The sequence below is a fragment of the Phasianus colchicus genome, chromosome 18 (assembly GCF_987193195.1).
Source record: "Phasianus colchicus chromosome 18, bPhaCol1.hap1.1, whole genome shotgun sequence".
NCBI classification, from domain to species: Eukaryota; Metazoa; Chordata; class Aves; order Galliformes; family Phasianidae; genus Phasianus; species Phasianus colchicus.
In genome coordinates, this window is record NC_143453.1 from 4,749,415 (window position 1) to 4,776,536 (window position 27,122).

General features: G+C 42.6%; 1 protein-coding gene across 1 annotated transcript in view; it reads left to right on the top strand.

Annotated features, from left to right (window-relative positions):
* The first annotated feature begins 411 nt into the window (after window positions 1-411).
* BCR (BCR activator of RhoGEF and GTPase) overlaps window positions 412-27,122 on the top strand; it is a 98,548-nt gene continuing 71,837 nt past the window's right edge. The window contains exon 1 of the mRNA XM_031592300.2: window positions 412-2,678. Coding sequence (XP_031448160.1) covers window positions 1,163-2,678 — 1,516 coding nt within the window. The 5' untranslated portion in view covers window positions 412-1,162. The remainder of the gene's footprint in view (window positions 2,679-27,122) is intronic.

The window sequence follows — 27,122 nt, forward strand, 5'->3', positions numbered from 1 at the left end:
GACCTTCGAAGGTGAGCTGCATCCGCGCCCGAGGGGAGCGCTGCTCCGAGCACAGGGCAGGGCGCTGCTGTTTATACACGGGACGAGAGGGCGTGGATGCAGGGGCGGTCCGCGCACACAGGGACGTGCCTCGTCCGAGCCGAGGTCTGCTGGCGCCCGGCTCGGTTGGTGAGCGGTCCGTGGCCGCAAGCGCGAGCTGACGGGCGTGTACACGGTGTGCAAATCCGCGCCTTTGTCTCCCCGGCGGCCGCCTCCGAGCGTGCCGGCGGGAGCGGCTCCGGGCCGGCTCCCCCGAGCCCGGCGGGATCCCGCGGGCACGGCCTCCCTCCGCCGGCCCGGGCTGCCCCTTTAAGAGAGGCCCCGGCGCCGTGTCAATCGCCGCGCCCGGCTCTTTTCCTCTCCTCCCCTTCCGCAGCGCTGCGATTCGGGGTGCCGCCGCCAGAGCCGGGCCGCGCGATGGGCAGCCGCGGGCAGCTGCCGGAGCCGCGCCGCAGACCGCCGTCAGAGCCGCGCCGAGGGGGCTCCTGCGGGGCCGCGGGGCGTTCGGGCACCGAAGGGTAGCGGCGGGGACGGCCGCGGGACGCGCCGACGCTCCGGAGAGCGTGTGCGCCCGAAGGACAGCACAATAGCCGGGAGGAGGAGACAGGGAAAGGGGCAGGGGGAAAGGAGGAGAGAGAAAGAGAAAGCACAACACGGGGGCTGGCAAGGGGAGGACGGAGCGGAGGGCTCCCGAGCGCGGCGGCGCTGAGGACCGTGGCCGGGACGGCGGCGGCAGGAGGTGGGTGGATGGGTGGGGGGCGATATTTACCTTTCCTCCCCCGCCCCGAGCCAGCTCCTTTGTCCACCCCCCTTTGAAGTGCTATGGAGTCGCCGGGGTGGGAGCATTGTTGTTCGCTAGCGAAAGATCAGTCATGAAGGGGGGAGAGTAGCGAGCATACGTGTGGTTGGGGACGGCAAGAGGTGGAGGAGACGAGGAGGAGAGATTGTTCCGAGGATCGCCGTTTGCCTCCCAGTTTCTCTGCATGGACCGTGAAAGAAACGCGCTGAGTTGACCCTGTCGGAGCTGTTTCGGCTTCTACATGTGAGATCCGGTTGGTTTATTCTCTCCACCTATCTCTCTCCAGCTTCCTTCCCTTATTCTCCACTTACTCCTGTATGCAAAATGGTGGACCCTGTGGGGTTTGTAGAGGCTTGGAAAGCGCAGTTTGCAGACTCTGAGCCTCCTAAAATGGAGCTGAAATCTGTGGGAGATATTGAACAGGAGCTGGAGATGTGCAAAGCGTCTATCCGGAGACTGGAGATGGAGGTCAACAAGGAGAGGTTCCGCATGATTTACCTGCAGACTCTTCTGGCAAAAGAGAAAAAAAGCTACGATAGACAGAGATGGGGCTTTAAACGTGCTTCTCAGTTGCCTGAAGGGGGTGCTGACCAGCAGGTCCAAGACCTGCCTCATCACCAGTCTGCTGACCAGGATGAACATGAAAAAAACAAGTCGCACCATGGGGAGGAAAAGTTCAAACCCAGGATGCCTTCTCTGCGAAAGCTGTCTACTCAGAGCGATGGGTCAGACCTGTCACCTTTGGACAGTCCCCATCATGGAGAAGGAGAACAGGACAGGTGTAAGTATTATGGCGAGGAGAAATTGAAGAGAGTTGTAGAAGATACAGAAAGTCGCTGTGACACAGATGGATCTCCTTCAAAACACAGATCGTCTTCCACTCGCAGGCTAGTGGGATCTGCTGAGAAGGAGGGATTGTTTGAACCTGTTTCCAAGGACAGAGGGAACAGCACCAGTGTGGCAGCCCTAAGGTCCAATTTTGAGAGGATTAAAAAGGGCAATTCACATCATTCTGGAGATAACAAGGATGTTGTTGAAAAACCCTTTTATGTAAACATGGAGTATCATCATGAGAAAGGTCTAGTGAAGGTCAACGATAAAGATGTTTCTGATAAAATAAGCTCTCTTGGTAGTCAAGCCATGCAAATGGAACGCAAAAAGTCCTTACACTCCCTTCCTTCAAATATGGTACCCAGCTTCAACGAATTCCAGCGGCCTGCTTACAGGGGGAGGTCCTCAGAGAGCAGTTTTGGCTATGATGGAGAATATGAAGATGCTGAACTGAACCCCAGGTTTCTCAAAGATAATCTGATAAATGCCAATGGCAGCAACCGCTCGCCTTGGCAGCCCATGGACTTTCAACCTTATCAAAGTATCTATGTTGGTGGAATGATGGGAGAAACAGAAGGGAAAGGACCTATCCTGAGAAATCAGGGTACGACGGACCAGGAGAAACATCTCACTTGGCCTAGGAGATCTTATTCCCCCAGGAGTTTTGAAGACATTGGAGGAGGATATACTCCTGATTGTAGCTCTAATGAGAACCTTACCTCCAGTGAGGAAGATTTCTCTTCGGGGCAGTCCAGCCACGTCTCCCCCAGTCCCACCACTTACCGCATGTATCGGGATAAAAGTCGTTCTCCCTCCCAGAACTCTCAGCAGTCCTTTGACAGTAGCAGTCCACCAACTCCTCAGTCTCAGAAACGGCACAGGCAGCAGCAGGTCATTGTATCTGAGGCTACTATCGTGGGCGTACGAAAAACGGGACAGATCTGGCCAAGCGATGGAGATTTGCCTTCTGGGAGATGTCACCAAGACAGCCTCTTCCATGGAGATGCAGGTGTGTACCAGCTTTTCATTTTATGTTTTTTAAAATGCATAGAGCATAAATGGCATCATAGGCGTTCATAGGAGAGGTTTTCTAGACGAACCTGGTTGAATCACCCAAAGAGGGAAACTGTTCAGTATAAAAAATCTGTTCACCTTGTAGTTCTGTTTCAGAAAAGTCCTGCAGAAGTACTCCTCAGACTGCTCTTCAGTCTTCTCTTGAGAGAATCAGCTGAGTCCGATGTTAATCAGCTCTCTAAGTTTTGGTGTGATTGCTGAGGTAAAAGGGGGCCAGGACTGTTCAGTGTTCATAAACAGATCACTCCTTTCCTCTTACTCTTTCACTGAGGAGTAGTTAAACTCTGCCTCCGAGGTGGTAGCATGTCAACGTGCTACAGCCTGAGGGTTTTGCTGGAGCTTTACCAATAATCATACTCTTTCCACAGTCTTGTTTTTTTCCTGCCTGTATTAATTGGAGTGCCAGATTCTCATTCTGTCATCCTTCAATTATAGCTGATTGGAAGTGATGATTGTGCAACCCTGTTGAAGCTTTCTGCTGTCACTAAGTGAGGGAATAACTATGAGTATCAGGAAGCCCTGAGGGAGTGCTCTTAATTTAATTTTAGCAGAATCATAATTTTTGTTTGGGGAAGAATGGGCCATGTTTGAACTCATTCTTGTGTAAAACATTCAGGCATGCAGACTTCTGTGGAATTGCAGTGAATTTCAAGGTGGTGGAAGAAGTGAACAGTGATCTATGTTAATTCAAGTAAACTTACTGAATGCGTGTGGACACCTCAATCTATTCAGCAAGGCAACATACATAATTGTACATTATCGCAGGCAGTATCTTGTATTAACATTGCCATTGGTCTTCTATGCAGTACATGAAAAAGCAATCAAATCCAGGAACAAAAGAGCAGTATGGTTGTTTTGACAGACTTCTGTCAGTCTAGATCTGCTAGTTACTTTGTGTTCTGCTTTTATTCTTTAACTGTGTCATTTTAACAAGTCGTTAACCTATTTGTTAACGTGATTGAATTGTTGAAGTAGCAGGTGAATGAGTCCTATCAGAGATGTTACTTTCTCAGCCTCTGTACATTTGGTGTAAAGTAACTGCTGAAAGGAGATCCTTGGTTTTACTTTCCCTGCTGATTTTCCGCTTATTTGTTTTGCCAGCAGTACTTCTGGGAGCAACAGCAGGGGAGAAATCTTTCCTCACACCCTCTGCCATCCTTACAACCAATTATTTGATTAGAAAAGGCTGTCCAATTGAAATGAATGTTCACTGTACATGGAACCTCAGCATCCTGTCCTCATAGTGACTTCTTCCTTATCTGATTATAGATACGTACTTGCTTTCTATCTGGGACTACTGCATTCTTGTTTGGTCTTATGCATATGTTTGTATCTTCCAGGGAGCGCTAGCAGTGCAGGAGAGGCTGGGTGTAGTGCTGTTTTATACTGAGCTGCAGCCATCTGTCTCTGCTCTTGTTTACTGATGCTCTTTAGATGACTGGAAGCCTCCTGGCAGTTGCAGTTTTTGCAGAAGGAAACAAAGGACATAAACAACAAGGGTCGATAAAGCTTGAGGATAAATTCAGCTTTCAGAAATTGAATAAATGAGTTTTATTTTAAATAGTTTAGCTCATGCTTTGTGGGTTGCGTTAAGAGTAAAATGGGCTGCTGAAAACTCAGAACAGTTAAAATTTCTGGTTGTGCTGGAAAGCCTAGTGTTTGTTCCTAAGCTTGGCCATGCAATTGCAGGCAAGGACAGAATGTAACTGATTCCCCTTCTGCTTTCCTCAGCAAAGGGGGTTACACGGCAAGCTTAGCAGGAACCTTCACCATATGGCTCATCCTTACTGTCTTGCACGTTAGCTGGTGGCAACTTCTTACTTCTCCTGAAGTCACAAGCCTTCTTGGTTGACTGTGGTTCTAACTAATTCTAACAGCATCATTTTATATATATATATATTCTTTCCTGATTAGAAAGACTTATCTGAATCTAATTGGTAAAACCTCTTTCTCATAAAACAAACAAAAGTGACCTGAGTGATCACTGTGTAGCTGGTTGGCTACTGTTCCCAACATCCATGCACTGATGCGGACTGTTCTACATCACTGCATGACATGAAGGGAGTTCACAGACCCAGCCAGCTTTTCTTGCACCTGTGGTTCAGCTTCAAGTTCCATCAGTCTTCCCTGAAGTTGTACTTGAGCAGAGTGCAAGTTTAAATCATAACAGGTTCTGGCCAGCCTTATTGTTAATCAGCACCAAGTGGGATTTGTTCAACAGTATTTGATTTCTTTGCACATTCAGATTTTTGTATGCTTTTTGGCTTAGTTTTTCAAGTCTCTGCCCATAATAATGCTGAATGTGGTGTGGCAGGTGCGAAGTGAACTTTCTGTCTGGATCTGCCCTACCAGCGTGTATTAAGTTTGGCTGGCTGACGTGTGATATTTTATTTTAATTTGTGATTGAGTTCACACTCAAGTGATGGCTTGTTGCCTCTGTATTACAAAAAAAAAAAAAAAAAAAAGCTTAGGAGGAGGTCATCTACCTCTCAAATGAAAGAGATCTAAGTCAGTATTTGTATTTGGGTTCTTGGAGATGGGTTATATCCAAAACCTTAACTGAGACAGGGCAGTAGGCTTTCAGTTTATTTCGAGGAGCAGGAGGAGAGCTTGAGGGGTGAGATTTGATAATAACTGTGCTTTTTGTTAAATGTACCTAATGGAGTCTCAGCAAATATATTTATGTTACAATGAATTATGTAGCACTAATTTCCTGCACTGGGAATAGAGAGAATCAAGTCTTAATTCTGCATTAAACTTGCATATTTTTACTGTGATTGTGGAGCAAAAGCAGTGTCTGTGTCTATATACATATATAAATAAAAGTCTGTCCTCTGTTAAATGGCAGTTGTAGACATAGAAATGAGAACCTACCCATCATACTTCTCTGCCTGATATTGAGAAGAGAGCCATTGTGCTGTTATGTAGTGAAGAGACATCACAGTGGCCTCAGTTGCTATTAAAAGTCTATTAATTGAGAGTTGATTAGAGTTGATCACTGCTTGATGTTATAGTTTGCTTTGTAAAACTCTCTCATACGTCTCTGTGTGAAAGAATTTGTATCTACTTATATTACATCATGTAAACTGTATGGAGCCCTCATAGATAAGGAAGCAGCTCTACAGGTAAATACTGCAGGTTCCCCAGTGGTGACTTCTGTTCACTTGAAGTGACTGGATGGTGCTCTCCATAGACTTTAGTCACACTGTTTCAATAGAAAGATGCCAGCAGCTGTAGTGCTCAATATAAAGTCAGTTCAGGGATTCGTGTAATTTCATTTCATTGAAAGTAAATTTGTACTTCTGTTAGCCTCCTAAGTGTGGGAGTGTTGAATGTCCTTTCCTGAAGAGCATGGAGTGTTCTGTGCTTTCAGTGAGTTTGATGTAGCTGGATGGAAGAGTACTAGAATTTATCTGTGTGTGTGAACTGTAAAACTCAAAGCTCCTGTTACCTCAGCTGAGCAGAATACCATTTTAAATCATGCAATTGCTTAGATCCGTAGATTCTTCAGGTTTGTATGCCTTAAGTGCCTGCCCACATAGCCACACCTCTGAATTTCCTGCTTTTAAGGTAATTCTTGCACTGTTTAGTTTTGAAACTCCAAAAAAGTGTGCTGCTCTGTACCAGTCCCCATGGGCGTTCTGTTCTTGAGTTGCTTGCATGTTCTGCATTTTGGATGAGTTTCTCAATTACACACTTCTTCCACCAGTATTGTCTTCTGTGGATTTTACAAAGTATAGTTTGAAAAGTGCTTTGCAATCTTTCAGCAGTATAAAGACAACTCACTGGGGGCAATAGCAGTGCTACTGCTGCTTAGAAACAACACTCCTCTTTGAGAAAGAGGTGGGCTTTAGTCTCCTGTGTAGCAATCCTTCCATCTGAGGACCTGAAGTGTAGGAACTTCCATCACGTGTAGCTTATTTACTCCTTTAAAGGGCTACTGGCTACAGGTCCTGCTGTCAGTCAGTGACCTATCAGAGTCAGGAATGAGATTTATACTTTCTTTGACACTTCTTTAGTTCATTTAGCTATTATTTTTTTGAAACATCTTTTAATCCTTCGCTGTGATTGTCAGTGGATTTCCTAGGGATACTGATGACAAGATGTTTAAGCGCTTTCCTCCCTCCGCCCAGTTCTTTCCAGAGATTTAGTGGCTTTTGAGATTATCTAGCTGCTTGTCCTACCACTCCCCTCCTCATAATCTGAATGAAGATTTCCCTCTCTCTCTTTTTCTGCCAGATTTCTCTCTCCCTTCAGCTGAGTTTAAGGAAATCTGTGAGGCTTCCATTTGATGTCCCCGCTGACTGTAGTGGACTCTCCAGTCCTTTTCTTTGTTGTGATTTGTTTTGTTTATACCATAAACTGCTACTGGCCCTTACTTACATCAAGCCCTCTATCAGTAGTGACATGCAGACAGACAGATTTTATTTTTACTTTTCTTAGGGCAACCCTAGATCACAGAACACCTCCCACCACAAACTTTAGCTTCTTCTGCAGTCATAAAGCAGCTGCTTTTGAAATGAGAGGGTAAGCCAACCCAGATAGTAGTTGCCTGATACTTTAGGGAAGCCCTAAAAAGTACAGATGACACCTGATTTGTCTGTACGAACCTCAGTTTTGTGGTCCATAACAGAAATACTGAAATGGAACTGGTTTTCCCACGAAGTAAATAGACCAGATTATGCATTCTGGCAGTGGTAGGTCTGGGAGTAACGGATTAGGTATAAAGAAGCTTGTCATCCTGTGTAATACTAGCAGTTTTAGAGTGGCCCATGTGGCAGCAGAGATGAGTCCACTTTCTGCAGCTGCCATAGCTGCATGATGGCCTCCTAGGCAGGCAGGCAGCTGGGTACATTAAATGTAATTCCGGAGTGTGCCTGAAGTTTGGGAGTGTTTTAGAAGCATGAGACTAGGACTGAGTGGCAGCAGAGCCATATTGCTATCCAAGCAACTTCCACACTATGACGACTACAGTCTAGGATGCTTTGCCCAAACAATTAAAGCTAAGCATTTTCAGCCCGGCTATTTTACAGAGACCTGAATCATTGCAGTGAGTGCCACGAAACAAGATGATAGTGCCTTTGATTTGAACAGGAAATGTGTAGGCAAGTGGAGCCAGAATATTAAGTCTGTGGCTGAGTGAGTTGCTCCTGTGGTCCTTGTTGTTTAGCACTGGTTTATGGCCAAAGCAGTTCAGCTGACAGATGTGTACATACTGTGCATCCATTCTGCTTTGCTGTTGTCAGCCTCTGTCATAGTGCTTTTGGATGAAAAACACAGAGATGTTTGTTTGGCATACAATTTTGGTCCTGCCCTGAGAGTTGGCAGAGAGAGCTGGAAGCATCCATGGACTGACAGTCTGCTGCAGTGCAATACCTCCTCTGAGATGGAGGCTTCTTTCTGGGTGACTGAAGCAAAAATAAGGAAAAGAGGGAGCAGAAAAACATGCTGTCTTGGACCATCCAATAATATGAGTCGAGTGGAGTGGGGAGTACTCATCCTAAGTGACAGAGTGAAAAGAGGGAAGAGTAAGATTAAATTCCCAGATCTGCTAAACGTTGAAGTGTGGGTTAGGAAGTGCTTATTTGAACAGTGGGCAGGATGCTACAACTTGTAATACTGACTCTTAAAAGAAGTGTTGGAGGGAGCAGAGGATGGTTTGCAATCCATGTTTGGCTTTGCAGCTATCTGACTGATGCAACAGCAAAGCTGACAGAGAAGAAGCCAGCAAGAATTCACACAGTAGTAGCCTGCAAACAGGTCTCTGCCATCCAGTCCTAGCGTGTTTAGCAGCTTGCTCCCTAATGCCCTTCCTCATTCCTCAGCCTGCTAGGGATAAACAGTTACAGTGCAGAGGCAAGCAAGATCTGTATTTCAGCTTCAAGGAATTTTGGAGGTCAATCCATAAAGGTTAATGAGGTGAGGCTTGGCAAGCTGTTTAAGGAGAATTGCTCCATTTCATTTACCATAGGGAAGCATAGTGTTGTTCATGAAACTCAGGCTGTTGATTGGAGGCACGGCGTATCTGGAGCTGGCTTGTCCCCGGAGAAACCAAGGCTAGCAGGTTGTTCAACTGTCTCCTCTTTGATTTGTTCTGCCCAGTCAGATAAGTGTGGAGAGAACAATAAGGCCCTGATTCTGTTCTGTCCCTGGTGAAATATCATTGACTTAGCAATCTCTTGCTTGCACATGAAGGAAAGGAAATGGTGTTCTGGTACAGGTTGAATTGCAAACTTTGCTGTTCAGATAGAGGGATAGACAGCAAGTGAAAACAGAAATGCTGACAGAGATTAATTAGCTTGGGTGAACTGCATGTGAATGGAGTACTTCCAGAATAACAATTTGAGTGTCTTAAGTTGCAAAGCAGGTTTTAATCAGCTCACCGATTGCTTTCCTGGTCATATCTTTAAATTGTTGGTGATGGGAAAGTAACCATAAATTGTAAGTAAACCTCACATTGGTTTGTCTCACAGCTGAGGCAGTTTTACAAGTTCATAACTTCTTTAAACTCATTCTGAATTGTACTTTGTGTATTTTAAACAGCAAAACTGGCCTGCACAGGCTGTATTTCTGTCACAGGTTCTGATTGTCATTTGCAAACCTTACTAAAATAACAAAAGCATATCTCTCCTTTATCTTCTTCCCAGCTGCCAGAATGGTGTCTATCAGACCCTTTCTTAACCAGGTTATGGCCAATGTAGTAATAAGATTATTGCAAATGTAATTGGAATCTCTGTTTCAGAGAAAGCTCTTTCCAAGTGTGGCAGCTGGAGCTGAGCTAGTTGCTTATGGCTACATGAATACACGTGGAGTATATGTGTGAAAATCCACAGTAATTGCTCTGTAAGAAGAGTGAATTGGTAAAGTTCACTCAGTTGGTTTGTACTGCTGAATTGTGCTTGTTGGTTCTGTAGGCCCTTTGGCTAGTTACTGTCACCCACTATTGTTATTTACAGCTGTTTCACCTCTAATTCTTGCTTCTATTTGTTTGTTTTTATATAGTGTGGAAGGAGGACTTATCTTTTAGGGAGGATAAAGCCATTACAAGCTTCTTTACTTTACAAATAAAAGCAAATAAACAAACAAACAAAAACATCCCAAAACACCTCTTTTGGAGCTTCTGCATGAGTTCGAGAGGTGGAACACACAAACAGAGAACTGCATCTGTTGCACTGAAGTGTCCAGAGACCCCAAATTATTTGCAGATTGGTCTGTGACAGCAAACAAGTAACAACTGTAACAGACTGTGCTGTGAATCTGAAATGTACAAAAACAGCTTTTGCAGTTTCTACTTAATAGTGAACAATTCAAGTGTATGGACTTGGCAGCTCTTCTGTGTTTGTGATGTGTGGAAAAGTACACTTGCAGCCTTGGCTCACTACGTCTGTTTACTTTTTCTTAAGGACTTCAGAATATTCTGCTCTTGACACTGAAAAACAGCTACTTCTCTGATGGGATATGTGCCACCTATTATGTTATCAGAAACTGTATACTTCATTGGCTGCAAAGCTAGGCAAGGAGTGCCTGTTCTCAACTCCCAGCGTGGGTGAAGCTAAAGTGAGCTCTAGTTGTTAGGATGGGTGACCTATTTATTGTAGGTTTGGGTTTTTTTTTTTTATTTTTAAATACAAACCAGAATCCCTCAGTTACCTACAACTGCATCTCTGTGTTCTTTTAAGAAGGATCAGAAGCTTCCTGGTACAATATATTTTAAGGAAAAATATTTAATTCCCTGGAGCTTCAAGCTTTAAATGTGTGTGAGCTTCTAAAAAGCAAATGTGATTGGTCTGTTGTCACTGGCGAGGTGTAGCATGCAAACAGAGCACTGTATCTGTTGCAGTCTACAATTACATAGCAGTGTGTGATCTTGCCCAGGGAGACAGTAATGGCCTGTCAGCCTGGCTGGGCTCAGGGCTTCCCAAAGGAGATTAGATTATGGTGCTTAGTATGGTCAAGACACGGAAAAGCATGTTTTTGTGACTATTAGCATCCAGCTGTCTCAGGAGCAGTCTTCATTTTTTGTTTCCTGCTGGCCTTGCTGTGTTGCTGGAAATATTTATAATAGTCAGCACTGATGTTACCAGTGGAAATTTCAGGAAATAATATGCTGAGAAAGTGAGCTGATCACTGATGCCTAAAATACACTAAAGATTTGGGTCTATGGCAGTGGGGGTTCAGGTATTGGTTACCATGAAAACTTACCAGAAATTTGGTAACCTGCATCAACCAGAAAACATGCTGATTTTTGCCTGCTGCAGCATTTCAGAATATGATTTGCTTCTTCTCCGGTTGCTGCCTTTGTCTTTCTTATGGAGGTGGGGGTACAATAGGAGGGAGCACCTTGGAACAGAGCTCTAAGTCTTGGGAAGAGACAGTATCAGTGTGGGGGAACAGGCGGGAAGGTGTAGGAGATGGAAGGACCTGTTGCCACTTGCACTTCAGAGGGAGGGGTAAATTTCAGGCAATCTTATCTCAGCAGGGCTGTAGTAGAGAGAGATATGAACTAGAAGGTTCTAATGTCTTCTTACTGAAATATCTTAATATTGCAGTGGGTGATAGCATCACGATGTTTGCATTAGTCACCTCAACTATCGGCTCGAGAGCTCCCTGGCAATGAATTCTATTTGACGTTGAGTTTGTCTTTATGCTGTTGTTTGTGTTCAGAGTCTAACAGGAGTGAGAAATCCTGCACTATGCTCAAAAGTTCCACCAGGGAGGGGAACAGGTGAAATAATTCTGAAATAATGCTAGGGAGAAAATCCAGCACTCCCTAAAGTAAATAAGGAACTGGCTGTGCCTAGAGGCAGCACGTTCCCATACCTGTGCTGTGGAGGCAGGCAGTAACTAGAGCTCCATAGGACACTTCTTCTGTGTCAGCAGGGAGTTGGGGCATCGATGGACACCTCCAGTAAAAATCCACTTGAAAGCATGAATTCTCACCATGCAGTTACAGAACTGAAGTCAGTTTGCATTTTCCACTGTCTTCCTGTTTTGCTAAAAGGATCAGGGTTCCCATTAGGAAAAAAAATATTATCCTAATGGGAAAGAGGTTGAGTTTTGAATAACTAGCAAGGAAGGAATGAGAGAGCTTCATGAGGTTTTGTGGTGTTTTTTTTTTTTTTTTTTTTTGGCTTGGTCTATTATTGTTTTTGTTGCACTTAGAAATAGGCATACCAGTGGCTGCTATCAGAGAGATAAAACATTATCTCATGGAGAGCTTGATCCGGGCTTTGCTGAGGCCAGGGAATTTCTAGTTTAGCTGTGACAGAAACACTAGCAGCACTAGCTGTATATTTCTGCAGAGCTGCTTGAACCAGGATTTCCCAAGATACCGTGGTTTTTGAACTATAGGCTTGAGCTCTAACTTCAAAGAACAAACAGGGTTTTCACAGGCCTAGGTTATAAATGTTTTAAAACTGTTGTATGCATGCAGCCGTGCTGCAGATGTGGCCAAGAGCTGCACTGGGCAGGCGATTCAAAAACAGTTGTGATTTAAAGATTTACTTACCTTCCAGAACACAGTGTTATCTGTACGTGTCAGGTGCTGTGCCTCCTGAATGGGTGCTATGGAAACACCACTGCAGTTTGGAAAGTGTCTTTATTTCAGTGTTATTTTTTCTGTGCCACACTGCCTCTGCTGTCTTAAAAAGCAAAAAAGAGAAAAGAAAGTGATAAAATGGTGTTTGCATCAAAAAGTCAGATAGGCTTTTTTCAGTTTGTCCAGCCTTCTGAAAGTAGGGCTGTCAAAGTGCATTTTGGTTAGAGTGAGAGAAACGTCTGTTACATATTTAGGGCACCTGTGACAACAGAACAAGGTGCCATCCACTCAGCTGGGCAATTGTCTGTAACAAACATAAGTTCTGTTACACCGTGATGTGATGGGAGCTGTTGGGATGTGACTGACCTGCCCTGTTTGTGTGCAGCAAACATGCCCTAGCCCTGACCTTGACTACCCCAAAATTATTCAGGCTTGAGCACTGACCTACACATAATTTGTTGTGGGCTCACCGTCTGGTCAAACTAAAATATGTACCAATATGATTTAGGGGCTGCTTTGTTTTGCACTCGGTATTTAAATACAACAACATTTATACTGGAGATGCAGGGTTATACAATTTCCCATTCTTCATTTCAGTTACTGTATAAAATCTCAGCATCTCCACTTAAAGTGAGAGAGGAGACGTGAGTGTTCTCTAAATGTGTTCTTTATATACATGTGCATAAGAAAGATTGGGAAAGGAAGATTTTCTTAATCTTAACTCTTTTATTCTGCATGCAGATGTTTCAGTGTGGTTTCAGTATGTACTGATGCAAGAATACAAGCACTCTTATAAAGTTCCACCTAAACTTTGTGACAAACGAATTTTCTTTTTAGTTTAAAACAACAACTGGTTGAGGAAACGTTCTGTTTTCCCCATTAATGAGCATTTGCCTCATAGGGCTGATTCATGTTGCAAATAGGCTTCTTTAATAGCACTTGGTAGTTGTTTTGTTTTGTCAGTGGTAGGAAAACAGTCATTTGCAAATACTGTTCAAACACATGTGAAGGATGAAAAGTGAACTTGAAAAGAAAAGCTGGTCTTGTGTTTATAGAAGGCTTTTATCTTGTGTAGTGATTTGCATAAATGCATTTCCAAGTGTTTTAATGAGGAAATATCACACTACTTCTAGCTGGAAAAACAGATTAATACTCTTTGTATGTATATAGTTAGAAATCAGTTTATATCCATATATAAACTTAAAGGAAAATACTGTTTAAAAAAAAAATAGGCACGGTTCTTGTGCTGGAGGTTTGCCCTTCTATTGATTTCAACAATTATATTCTTCAAGTATTTTTCTCTCATTTCTTCCTTCTTACTGATTCTCTGCTCATATCAACTTGTACAGATTTCTGCTGTAAGCAATTCAGTTTAAAATCTGAGTTGCATTTGCCTGCCTATGACCACGTTTCATTCTGCTTATAGTTTGGTCTCTATTTTTTCTACTCTGTAGTGCTTTTAAGATTTGAAGCAAGAGCTGCCTTGACTTTCAAAATACATTTCTATGTGCCTTCCAGTGTTTTCATATTACGCCCCTTGAGGCTGTCTTGATTTAAACTGTCTTTGGTGATGGTGCTTCATGCTGTGGCATGCTGCCCTGTCACTTGTGCCAACAAATGTTCATTTGTAGGTTTGCGCTGAGAACTGCATCAGGAAATTCATCTGTTATGGTTGTTTTTCTTTCCTTTTTTTTTTTTTCCAGACCAAAACCAAACAAAAAATCACTCCCCCTCCCCAAAGCACAACACAAACCCTTCTAACCATGGATCCCATCCATCTTTGCCACAGATATTTGTGTTGCAGCCGCAGCTGATTGGTTGGTGATGGAGTGGAGAGAGCATAATGCTGTGAAGACAATGTGTGCCTAAATCCCAGTCTGTTGGGATTCCTGAGCTGGTATTTCACATAACAATGGAAACGTTAATGTTGAGAAGTCATGTTTAACTTCAGAAATTTTACTTCTGATTAGCCAGCTGCCTTGGGATTTCAGAAAGAGATTTGGGCTATTCTTTGAGCAGAGCATGTATTTCCCTAGTCAGATGCTTTGTTTCTGCAATTGAAGGTGGAGGGGAGAGGGGAAGAAGGCTGCCTGAGGGTTTGCTGATGTTTTAAATACTACAAAACACACACTGAATATTAGAACTGAAAATGAGGGAAAAAATGTATTTTCAGTCACTGTTTGCAAAACAGACCAGATGACATCCTGGTCTCTGCAACTGACTCCCCTTTGCCTATGTAAGCACTTCATATTTTTCATCATTGCATCATCAGCTGTATTGACTGTGGCCAGAAGAAAATGGAGAAGAAGATACAATTAATTCTTTTTATGAAGACTGAAAAAGAGTCTCTAGCTTCTGCTGGAAGTTTGCTTAGGCTGTAAATTATCTGAAAGGAGGATTCTATGCCAGATTAGCATAGTTTTTAGAAGAGACTGAATCAAATCACCTCAGGTAACTTGCTTGTTGTTTAGAGTATCTGAATGGTCGTAGGCTAAGATCTTGTGTTATTTTTATGATATAATTAATACAACAAGACATCTACAATATTGTCTCATAACTGTACTATGTGAATATTTTCTCTTGATAAGTGTTTTGCAAAGGGGAGTTCTAGGCCTTCTTACCCTTGTTTGTTTTGAAATAATTGTTCTCCTAGTCTGGCTGCAAATAAAACGTGTAAAATAGCACAATTGGTTTAAAAGCTTTGTCTAGAATAAGGAAAGAAATGGCAATCAGGGAAAGTATATCTAGCTTGCTTACAGCATTGAGGTATGTTTACATTTTCTGTTCTATTTATGATGTTGACTTGATTCACAGATCTGCTTTTACCTGTCAGTGCTGGATCTCCACAGATTTGTGAGCTCTTCTGACAATGCTTGCTGAATTCCTGTCTCTAGAGCAGCCAGGTGCCACATTTCTGGCTTCCAGCTTTTCTTTTTTCTTTTTCTGTTCCTGCTCAGCCCACAAACATGGAAAAGAATCCCCACCCTGCTGACTCACAGTGCCCAGAGCACTCCTTGTATTCCTGAAATAGGAGTAATATCTGAGCCAGTTTGAACAACTCAGCATGGATGGATCTGGTTCCCTTCTGCCAAACCTCTTTTTAAAACAGCTGTTTTCTTCTCTTAGGCCCATGAATCCTATCTACGTGCTCTATCAGGCCTCTGGCCCAAGGTGATTTCCTTATCTCTGAATCACTTAAAGAGCTTTTGCAACAAATACAAATATTGTAGAAATCAACTAGCATAATAATCCCTCCAACACGTTTATTCTGACACTGTGTTGAGAGTTTAAGTGGATTTAACAGCATAGTTCAGTATGTCCTTGAAGATGGCTCCAAGTGAAACCTGCTGCTGTCAAATTCTGTCATATTGCTGTATGCAAACCAAGTGTGCCATACCAAGTGGGAGATGTCAGGCAGTGCTGTAGGCAGTGGGGTTGGCTTGCTATTTATAGGGGAATTCTAGGAGTAGCAAACCACTTACATTGTTTATCATCGTGCCATCTACAACTCGGTGTCTCAGATAATACTCAAAGGCTAGAAGCTCTGCTAGGACTTGTGAGATGTTATTTCCCTTTTTCAAGGGCAAAGTTGTATTCTTCTTTCTGTCCTCTCTTCTCCACCTGACTGTATGAAGTTGTCTCGTGGCTCACCCCAAGGGCATGTGTGCTTCTGTATGCATCCCTTTGTTTTGCTTTTGGATCAAAGGATTCTGTGAAGACAAACATCAATTATCAGTTTTTGGTTTTAAAAATACATGAGGCGAGACACTTTTTCCCTTTGATTGAAGTAAACAGGAGCCTGCTTCTTTCCGTCAGCATACTGTGCAGCCCTGTTCTACTGTCTCAGGTTTTGAATTCTTACAAACAAGTGCATCCTGCAAAAGACCATATTTGGCAATGAAACACTCAGCAAAAATGCCTGGAAAAGAACATTACAACCTTGAGCACAGCTCTTTGGAATGTAGCAGGTTCCTGATAAGGCAAAAATTGGATGGGTGAATGTTTTTTTCAGAGGAGGCCTGTAGAAAGGAACATTGTTTAAGACACTGGAAGCCCCCTCGCCTTTACTTTTTAATCTTGGTTTTTGTTTTTTTTTTGTTTGTTTGTTTTTCCCAATATATTGAAATATACTTTTAATTACAGTAAAATTTGTGTGAAACTTGTAAGTAAGTTCTCATTTATTTGCCCAGCTTAGAAAGAATAACTTGTCATTCTAAAATTACAAAGAACTGTTTTGGAAAATGGGTTTTAAAAAATACATATAAGCATCCTATACCTTCCTAACAAGTGAGGAGGAGAAAAATCTGTCTACGATTATCTGTACAAAAGAAGAAGGATGAGTGCTATTAAAATTGGCTTTTAATTTCCAGCTTAATTTCTAGTGATCTCATAATGATAGGAGTTCATCTGCTCATTGGATCTGCAGGTGTTTCAGAAACATGAAGAAGTTAAGCTGCCAATAGTCCTGTTCACCCAGGTAAACTGAGGCATGGAGAGTCATCTCCACATAAGTCTGGGATATGGAGCCTGACCTTTTGTTATCAAATCTAGAACTTGATCTCTGAGCCAGTCTGTATGTCTCATCTCCAAGTGACGTGGCAACGCGGGTGCTGAATAAGATTTATCCTGGCTCATCTCCATCTGTGGTCGTTAGATAAGCATGGTTTAACCTTTGTTTTATCCAGTTCTGCTGGAATTCTGCAGTGACTAGCTAAAGGGGAGAGCTAGTTAAATCCACAAACCATGTTGTCTTTACATTATTGCTGCTTTTTATTGTCCTGTTCTACAGATACTTAAGTGATAAAGAGCATACTGGGGACCATAGCTTGCTTTATGTAATCCACCCAACAACTATGTTTAATTACTAATGCATGCAAATGGACTGTAACTATACAGTAGATTGTGTACTACCAAACTCCTTACTATGAAGCTCTTGGGTCTTTGTCTTTCTGCCCAAACATTCCTATGGTACCTAGGAGAGCAGAATCCATGCTTTTGACTTTTTCTCACAACAGTGCAAGCAACACTTTCTACTTAAGAGAATACTTTGTAATAGTGAAATTATGTGGCAGGAGAATATTTCAGGGAAGTCCAGTGCATTTCACAGTAGAGTTTGCTTGAGAAATCAAACCAATCTCTAGCTTACGACAAGAAAGGAGACAAACAAATTCAAGTGTTCACGTGCTTCAGGATTGACTTCCAGACTAACAAGCTTTTCTTATTTGTATTCCTTTGAAGGCACATCTTCATGTTGGTCTTTTTGGGATGAGATGTCTGTGGGGTTTTGGTGGGTGTTGGTTTTTTTTCCCCAAGCTTCTCGGAAAGGTATGTTCACAGCGAAGATCATATGTGTTTCAGATTGACTTACTAAGCAATAAGTTCCTGCTGGAACAGTACTCCCCTTGAATTTTAAAGCCTTCCAGGTAGGTCTCATTAACATTCTCACGATCACTGGGAGAAGCTGGTGTACTTACTCAGCAAAGGAATGCAACTGCATTGTGAATGTGGTATACCAGTGGTGCCTAGATATTTTCAGTATCTTCCCTGCTGTGGCTTTGCCCAGGTTTTTGCTGTCTAGTGGTCTGTGTGTACAACTTGTTCCTTAGTGGATTTTTTCTCCTATTATTTTTTTTCTAAAGTTCCTTTTTTGGGCCCCTTGCTTGTTTTACCTCTTAAGGAAGGTTTCATAATCCTAAGTTCTCACCACTCTGATTCGGGAGTTCCGTAAGCCTTTGTGGTGAGTCTGTTTACAGTACTAGCAAGAAATAAGGTGGTAATGTTCAAAGGAAAAAGAAATACCTAGCTGTCAGGAATGCACCATATAAGTGAAACGGTACCTGCGCAGCTCTTGGCTTTCTCCTGAGTCACTCTGCAGCTGTAGCCCCCTGTTGTCATCCAGCCTGGCTGCCCAGGGTAGTAGTGGTGTCATATCCCTGGAGGTTTTCAAGAGAAGGGTAGATGTGGGACTGAAGGACATGGTTAGTGGGCACGGTGGTTGGACTAGATGATCTAAGTGGTCTTTTCCAACCTTAATGATTCTTTGATTCTGTATTAATAGACATCAGGGTGCTATGAGTTACAGGTTTGTGGTAGTCTTCCAGAATGGCATAGATTTTTTAGAGAGGAGTAGATGCCTATTTTGAGCTGATGTTGGTAGGATCCCTCCTCTTGCTAATGCAGTGGAAGGGAAAACTTGACTTTTTACATTGAGAAACTGATTTTATCTTCAGTGTTATTCTTGTTCTTGCCCAGATGTGCAACCTGACCTGTCAAATACCATTTCCTGATCTTTGCTATGATTTTGGTTGCTTTTTCATTGGTTACTGAAATATGTTCATTTTTTTTTTGTAGTTCTGTGAGTTTAAGTTTGCTTCTGCCCCACGCCTGGGAACAGAAATGTATTTTATTGGAGATGGCTGCAGACTCTGACTGGCCTCTCTGAGGGTTGATTGTGGTGGTTTTCTCTCTCTCAGTACTCGTTAGTATCCCAGTCTCTACTGGCGTCCTGTCTGTACATGCTGTCCGTGGTTCAGTTTCACATGTGTGTAGTTTCATCTTGGTGATGACCGCTCTATCCTCAGCCTAATTAAAGCCTCTAATTGCTATTTGATCCCTGGGCAAGAATTCTTTTGTGTGTGATTTGCTGCTACACAGACTAGCTCAGCCATATTATTGAGCTGTATCTTCAGCTATTTTCAAGAAACTAAATGCTCTTTATTTCTGAGTTTGCTTTTCAGTCTTGTCTTTCAATCCATCCCCTGGCCATCATCTGCTGCTGATACAGTGCATTATTGCATCTAGGACAGCTCTGCAATGTGATCAAAAGAATAGAGGGAGGAAGATTGCATCTGTAGCAGCAGCTTGGTGAAGCTGTGGATTGTATAAATAGGAGCAGATAAACTGAGAGAGGGGCCTAATGGACTTGGGAGGCATGCTTTTAGCTCCACTTATGCCAAAAGAGTTATTTTTTTATTTTTCATGGATAGCATATGTGTTTGGGAGTCTCAGGTGACTGACCAGGAGCAGGGCTATGATAAAGAGGATATGAAGAGAGAGTAAATAGCTGTCATAGTAATAGTAAATATCAGGAGATACCTGAGAGGGTGTTAAAACAGTTAAAATAACCTTTATTTGCTTTAAACCAGTTGTTTTGCTGCCCTTAACCTTTGATGCCCTGTGTGCTTATTGTTCCTGGGGATCATTGTACTTCTGTAGTTGCAGAACTGCTACAAGTGTACTGAGAGGAAACTGAGTTACTGCCTGAGTACAGCTTTCATCAAGATAGTTCGTGAGGTTGCTGCTAAGGAGGGTATAAATGAAGACGTGAGGAAAAGACGAGTTCTGTGGATTGCATCCTTTTAAATTCTTACAAGTATTTTTTTTTTTAAATTATTTTTATTTTAACTGTGCTTTTTCTTGGAAGAAGAAAAGGGGGAGGGGGGAGGAAATGTCTTTAGGTCAGCAGCATGACAAGTAACGCTATCTGGTTTTATTTCTCTGCTTTCATCACAGAAAACTGCTGTGCTATAATTTTCAGCTAGAAGAAATAGGCAGGGGCTTTCAGGAACAAGTTGTTCTTGATGTGAACTGGACCAGCCCAAGGGACAGTAAATAGCTGTTCCAAGCCAGGATGAATAGGCTGCCTGTCTGATCCACCCTGAAATCTCTGACCTGCAAAAGCTGTCAGAGCCTGGGTATATGCCGGAGGATAAGCCATGTTCACATAACATCTCTGAGGGGTTGTGAGAGAGAGTGAGGTTGAAGGGGGAAGGGATGATATTTAATCCCTTGCTTGCTGAACTGTAAAGGTTTGCTTTGTGTTGGTCTGCTCTCCTGCGCTTCCCTCCTACTCTAATGGCTGTGATGAATGACAAATGGAGGCAGAGCAGTGAAAACAGGAAGCATAATCTCTTAGAAATAACCAGTGTGAAAGGGAGGGAAGAAACTCTAAATAAAGGAACTCTGCTTTCATTGGGCAGCCCCCCTACAAAGCAGGAGAAAGAGTCCCAGTCTCGGAGCTTACCATGGAGTTGTCTTGTGCTCCTACAGTCAGAGTCCTGGCAGCTGGGGAGCTGTAGTTTGACTGGCTTTTTAAAGAGCAAAAAACCCACTTGTCTTGTCTTGACTACAGGTGTAAGTTTTGGATTGAGTTTCGTTTATATTGAGATTGTTTCATTTATATTCATGTATTGTTTGTAGGCTGTAGAGGCCTTCAGTTTTCTCTGGCTGTGAGAACAGGCTGTTCCTTATGTATTGTCTTTCAGTCATTTGGGAACATACCATCAGACTTACTTTTTGCAGGGAAGGGGCAGAAAGTCATGATGGACACAGGAGTGTTTCAGAAGGGATTGCATTGCTGGTTGGGAAGGTTAAAGGCTCAGAGTCACCAGAAATTTGGATAATGGATGATGGAAAGGGAGTCATCCTGCCAGTTCAGGTGGTTGGTATTGTAATTCCTTCCATACCATGGTTTTCAGTGTGTACTGGATGGAGTGTCTGCAGAGAGAATTCTTAAGGGTGAATGAAAGTGAAGTGTCAGAAAGTCTCTGGAGTCCTCTTGCTATCTGTGGATAACAAGGGCTGAATGAATAGCTGTTGGAGCAGTGAAGCCTGCTTACCTAGAGCTGGTAAAAGCATGCTGTGGTCCAGCCTTCCTCAACTGCCTTCTCTTGTTCCACCTTAGTGTGGATGATAAATGGGCATCTGTCTTCTGGCTGTGCAGAGTCCTGTTGGACTGAAATACAAGAAGGCCTGAATTGAATGGGATCCTTTTAGTGTAGCACGATAAAGTGGAAGACTGTTTGAGACAATGTGCTGTGCCTCTTTTCACATCTGTCTTATGGAAGATTATTATTTCTGTTATAAAGCTTCAAAGCAATTTAAACTTAACACACAGGGAGAACAAGTCCATGCAGTGCTGCCTGTAGGTGTGTCTGAACTCCTCTTCAAGGCAGCTCTTGTCACTAGGAATGGACAAAAGTGCTGCAGAGCTGTGGCTGAGATCCCTTGTTACAGTTAAATTCATTTTAGATGCCATTCCTGAATTGTGTTGGGCATGGCACATGCATTTAAATCTACATGGATAAGGAAGCTCCAGCAGCTGTGTACTAGCCAGAGGGAGAAAACAAGTTATATGGCTCAGAACATTTAAGCCTTTTGTTCTAAACTGCAATCTATATTAATAGAAGTGATCTCACACCTGCATACATTCACATGAAGGCTGGTGATTGATTGTTGTGTGGAATCTGGCAGTAGCTTGGATGCTGTGAAGTTTGTGCTTGATAAAAACAAATCAAGAAGCGTGTGTAGAAAGACTGAACAACTTGTCTGCTTATTTTTTGATTTCTTAAGATTTAGGTTGGTGGAGTATGGATCTGTGGTAGTGTTTATTTAACTGTGAGGAGGACAGTGATGGAGAAGTGTGCCTGCGTGAATTCTTTAGGGAGTTTTTGCCTGTTTCAGCCATTGGTTATCTGTTGCTTACAAATATACTTCTCAAATTCTTACTGGTTGGATGATTCTTGGACTCTGGCCTCTGTGCAGCTCTGCTTCTATTCAAAGTACTGCTGCCTATGTATTTGTCCCATCTAACCCCTGTTAATCTAAAGAGTTTAGAGCTCAAACTTCTGCTGCCTGACCTGCCTCTTCAGTGTGCAAGCATACTTGCAGAAAACAGCTGGTAGGCCAGCTGACATCATTAAAAAACAGAAGGTGCTGTCAAAGCTGATCTGGTGTTAATTAACTGAATTGTGCTATAGAGTGTAACTATATAGCTTGAAAATTGCAGGATGAGCCAGTGCCTGAGTGTGCTATTTGAGTTTCACTGCTTATAGAGCTTTAGAGGGATAGTCATTGTTTAGCTAGAGGATCATAGAGAACTAGGGGAAGGTGCAGAAAAGAATTGAAAAGGGAACGCACTTTCTTTGCAGAAATTGGTAAATGTTATTTAAACATGTTATATTGATTCTTCTGTTGTTACTGTGCTAGTTTGTCATTTCATGGGAACTTGGGAGAATGGCTTTAAATTGTGCTAGGAAGGTTCAGGTTGGGTACTAGGAAAAATGTCTTCTCCAAAAGAGTACTCAGGTTCTGGAATGGGAGGTGGTTGAGTCCCAGGAGATGCTCAGGGAACTCTTACATGTTGTACTGAGGGAGATGGTGTAGTGGGGAAATATCGGTGGTAGTGGTTGGTTGGACTAGATGACCTTGGAGGTCTTTTTCAACCTTATTAATTCCATGTTTCAAGGACCAAACTCAGAGCTCTGCGGTAGACTGTAGCATGTCCTGCTGCTTAGATGACTTGCTGCTGCCCCCACCCTGGAAACTTGCTGAGTTCAGTTCCAGCTGAGTTTGCCACCTGCTTTTCTGCTGCTTCCTCTCTCTGGGTTTTTAACTTGCCATTTGTGCTGATCCACCTGTTGTCCATGGTATGGAAGCCTGTTGCACACCCTGTTATAGTATCTGCTTGCTGGCTGCTAGGCTGTGGGGCAGGACTGAAATCCTATGGCAACATACCACTGCTTGCAGGGTGCTCTGTGGCTCTTTTGGCTTGTCCCACTCACTTGTCACTTGCATCTTGTCAAAGGCTGATGGTGGAAGCCATGGGTTACTGGAGCTGACTAAGATGCTTTCTCAAAAGGCTTTTCTCCTCATTCCAGAAAGGCTGCAAACAGACAAGGTTGTATTGTGCTTTATGTTTTCTTTTTTTAAGTTCTCCAGTCTGAGCTGAACTTGGAATTTCCTCTTAACATTTGAAAAAATAGCCCTCGGAATAAGTAACTGCAAGCTAAAAGGAAGGAGAGGATGTCAATACATGGGCAACTGCATGCTTGTTCTGTTGCCTCCCCTGATTTCTTGAGTCCTTTTTTCCAAGCTTGCTGATGCTCTCCCCTGGGTGTGTCAGGGGAGAACACCCTCCTCCCTGCCCCCACACCTCTCCTCTGCAGCTGCCAACTGAGAGATGCACAAAAGATGTCTGTCTGCTTATTTCCTGGGCACAGCTGACAGCTCAGCAGTAGTTCAGGAACTTGTGCTGCTGCTGCAGGTGCTGGGGAGGGAAGAGAGGTGAGCTGGGGAGGAGGGAGTGAATGCTCTGATGCTGTGTTCTTGGGAAATGGTTGGAATTTCTGTTGGTATTTTTTTGTCATTTGTTTTTTCTGCTACAGAGAAGAGCAACTGAAGGGGTTTCTACCCTCTCATGTATGCTACGAAGCCCTTGGCTTTTCAGGTTTTCTGCTCAGCACAGCAAGATGGGATTCCTCAACCAGCTATGCAGATCCATTTGGCAAAGAATGTAGATTGATTTTTGTTTTTTAGGGTACAAGTGCCTTTGTCAAGATCACTGTGCATGTATGGAATGAGGCTTACATATTTTTAAGGGTAGGATTTTGGGGTCTGGTCAGCTTTTGAAATGTTCTGAGCATTGTCTCAGTGGTACTCTGTCACTTAAAAGTTTTAATTGCTTTTAAAGTGATTAGAGTTAAGTCAGTTCTGAGCATCTCATGAAAAACCCTAGAAATACATACATACCTTTTCTAAGCAGAAAGAAGGAGTACAGAAGACAGAATAGTATTTTTGACTGAGTGCAAAGCAGCTCTTTTGGTAAAGGCTGGTGCAAAGGAGCTGGAAAGCACAGCCTTTCTGTGTGCAGTCCTTTTGTTCAGGCACTGCAGTGCATGCTATCTCAGGTTCCTGAGAGGTGAGCTAAGGATACCATGTTCTGCTTATTTTAAGAAAAAATGTTACTTTGACACAGTTTGGATTTATAGAGCTTGGTAAAGTCACTGTTTGGACCTTCACTGAGAACTGTGAAGACGAAACAAAAATGATTTTTCTTTTATTGCAGTTATGTTTCTCCTGAAAATCTTTGTGTGATCTGCCAAGAAATTACTAGTCAGTGGGAATAGAATGATGGCTTATTTTCCTCTGCTGCACAAGCAATTTTATAACTTTTGCACATCTGAAATCAGTGCCTGTTAAGCTAACGTTTAGTATCTGTTACCATATTTTTCTGGTTTGATTTTAGTTTTGTTTCCATCTCATTGCCAAAACAGAAGGTGGTCCTTATATTGGGTTGTTCCTTGCCTTTGGTTTAATGGTAGCCTACTGAAATGCAGGCCAGAAAGTGCCAATAAACTTGATTTGGGAGTATGGTTTTTCTGTGTGAGTTGAAGTGTCTGGAAGTGCACTACAACCTTGAAAGCCTAAATCTGTCATGTAAACCTATGAAATCCTGAAAAAAGCTTCTTCAAAGCTGTATGTTTGGCATATTTGAATCATTGCCTGGGTGAAACTCGGTGATTTAGAAAAGCCTTATAGGATAAGCTCTGAAAAACTGAATCTCGTGTGTTGATCTGCATGTGTGAACATAAGGCAAAAATAAATTCTTTTTTGCTCAAAAAAGTTGATCTGCAGACTATGAGACCATTTAAATTTGATTCCAGAATATTTTAAAGCTAAATTGTTGCAACTGAATCAGTATGTTCCTTAATGATGATGGTTAATTAGGAATCCCTAATCCCTAACAGTGTGTTGTCTTTTAGCAAGAAAACTGAGTTTTAAAATGAAAATTAATGAAATAACTGGGTGGAGTTTTCTGTAATATTTCTTTTCCAGCCTGATCTTACAGCTCATCAAGCTCATGGTGAATGACCTTTAATGATGAAGCTGAAAACTGGTATGACATGATTTAATAAATGAGATGACTTTGGGAAGACCTCAGTAATGTGACTTGGCTCAGAGCTGGTGACCAGTCAGACTCCTTGTACTGTGCAGCAGAGCTGTATTCCCAGTGTTATCAGACTGGACTGGCAAGCTGTGACCTCTCCTAGGAGCTGCACCTTCCTGCCTTCTAGTGTCCAGCCTTCTCTCTGGGAATGTATTTCTGCTGGGCTCAGAACTCAGGCTGTAGACATCCCTGCAGAACCTCCTACTTGCATGTGTCAGAGAGGCAGCATATAAGGCATGGAGTGTTGCCCCTTTCTTTCCTGTGATGATGTGCAACATGTAAATATATAGGGACCTATCATCTGGCAGGATTCATCGTTCAGTCTGGCATTCATCCTGTTTGGTCTGTGTTGTCTCTGGGGTAACTCTTCTAAACCACCTCTGTGCCTCCCTCCCACTCCATGAATGTCAGTAGTTGTTGCAGTCTGGTCTTGCTTGCTTTGCCGTAGCAATGCTGAGAGGCTCCTTCTCAAGGAAATCTCTCTTTATAGTGGTCTAAGAGCAAGGCAGACACACTCTTTCACAGATATTATGAAAGATGCAGTTTCAAACTGCGGTTTGCCATGCACAAATTAACACTGTAAGACATTTAAAGTGCTTGAGACCTTTATTTTTATATCCCACTGTATAAAATCTTTCTGTGGTTCAGCAGCAAAACCTTCCCTCTTTTGTACCATGTATAGAGTGCGAGTTCCTCCAAAGCTCTTTCAGGAAGACATGGACTATCTCATTTACTGACGTGATGTTTTGGCATTCAGTGACGTCCGTGATGCAGGTTTTCTGGTCAGTGTAAGAATCTGAACCTTTAAGCCTTTGGGACAATGCAACTTTTTCACATGCTAACTGTGCAAGACTTCTGTGAAACTGTTTGGTCACCTGGAACATCACATCTTCCTCTGCCACTACTAACCATGCAAGTGTCTGCAAGATGGAAGCCACCCTTACCGAGTACAGAATCTGTGCAAAAGCTAATTTAATGTATGCTTTCTCTTCTGGAGTCACACTGTAAAGAAGCAAGAGCTCCGTCAGAGCTTTGTGCAGGCCCTAATTTCACTAAATATTTAATTGCACGTTGTAGGCTATCCATTGATATATGTGCTGCATGGTCTTCCCTATCTGTGTATACTGCACAGTGTACTGCTTGTGTAGCCCCTAAGCTTACTGTGTAATTTGTCAAATCTAAACCAGTTCTCAATGACTTGCCCCAGGGTTGCTCCTTTTTCTTACTGAAGGGTGCTTCCCTGCTTATTTTAATTATGAGTGTTTCTTCATTCTATTTTAAATGAAATAGTGTATCTTTTACTGCTTTTTTCCAAAATTGACAGGCAGTCTTGTATCAGGCTCTTGGGGGGCTGCTGATTAAACAAAATATTTGGATTTGCTTATCCAAATGCCTTATTTTACATAAACATTATAAAGAATCAAATTAAGTCAAATTATGGGCAGACCCTAGCAGTGCCTGTGTGTGCCTACTGAGAGCATCCTGCTTTGTGTGTTTGTGTTTCTGGAGGAGTGGTTTGATTGTGTTTTAAATTAGATTATTTTGCAAATGACTTTCATATCTTTTAAGAAGCGCGTGGCTCTAGCAGAGGAGCAGCCCTTCTATCTGTTCTGAAATGTAGTCCTGGTGGCTTTAAAAAAAAAAAAAAAAGAACTTTCTCAAGTTGCAAAAAATCTTAAATAATTCTTTATACTATTTCTTTATGCTGGCCTAGAAATATCTCAAACCTTTCATTAGGAAGAAGAAACAATTTCTGAGGGAAAGACCAGACCTGTGAATGTGTAATCCTACAAGAAGTGTTTGGTGTGTTACGTGTTCAGATTCGAAATGGCTCTGAAATGCAAACTAGCTGCTAGATCAATGCTGAAGAGCTTCCATACAGGACTCGATTTAGCTGGAGAATCCAGCTTGGAAGTGTTGGCACAGAGGGAAATGCTATATCCACATCAAGTGCTAGGCAGCATTTTGATGAACAGAGCACATTCTTCCAGTGTGGAAACGTTGTCTCAGCTGTTTGAGTAAGAATTTCCAAATGTTTGATAGTACTGGCTCGTCTTGTATCTCACTTCTGAGACTTTTTCATCCTAAGTCTAAAGAGGGAATCCAGTCTTACA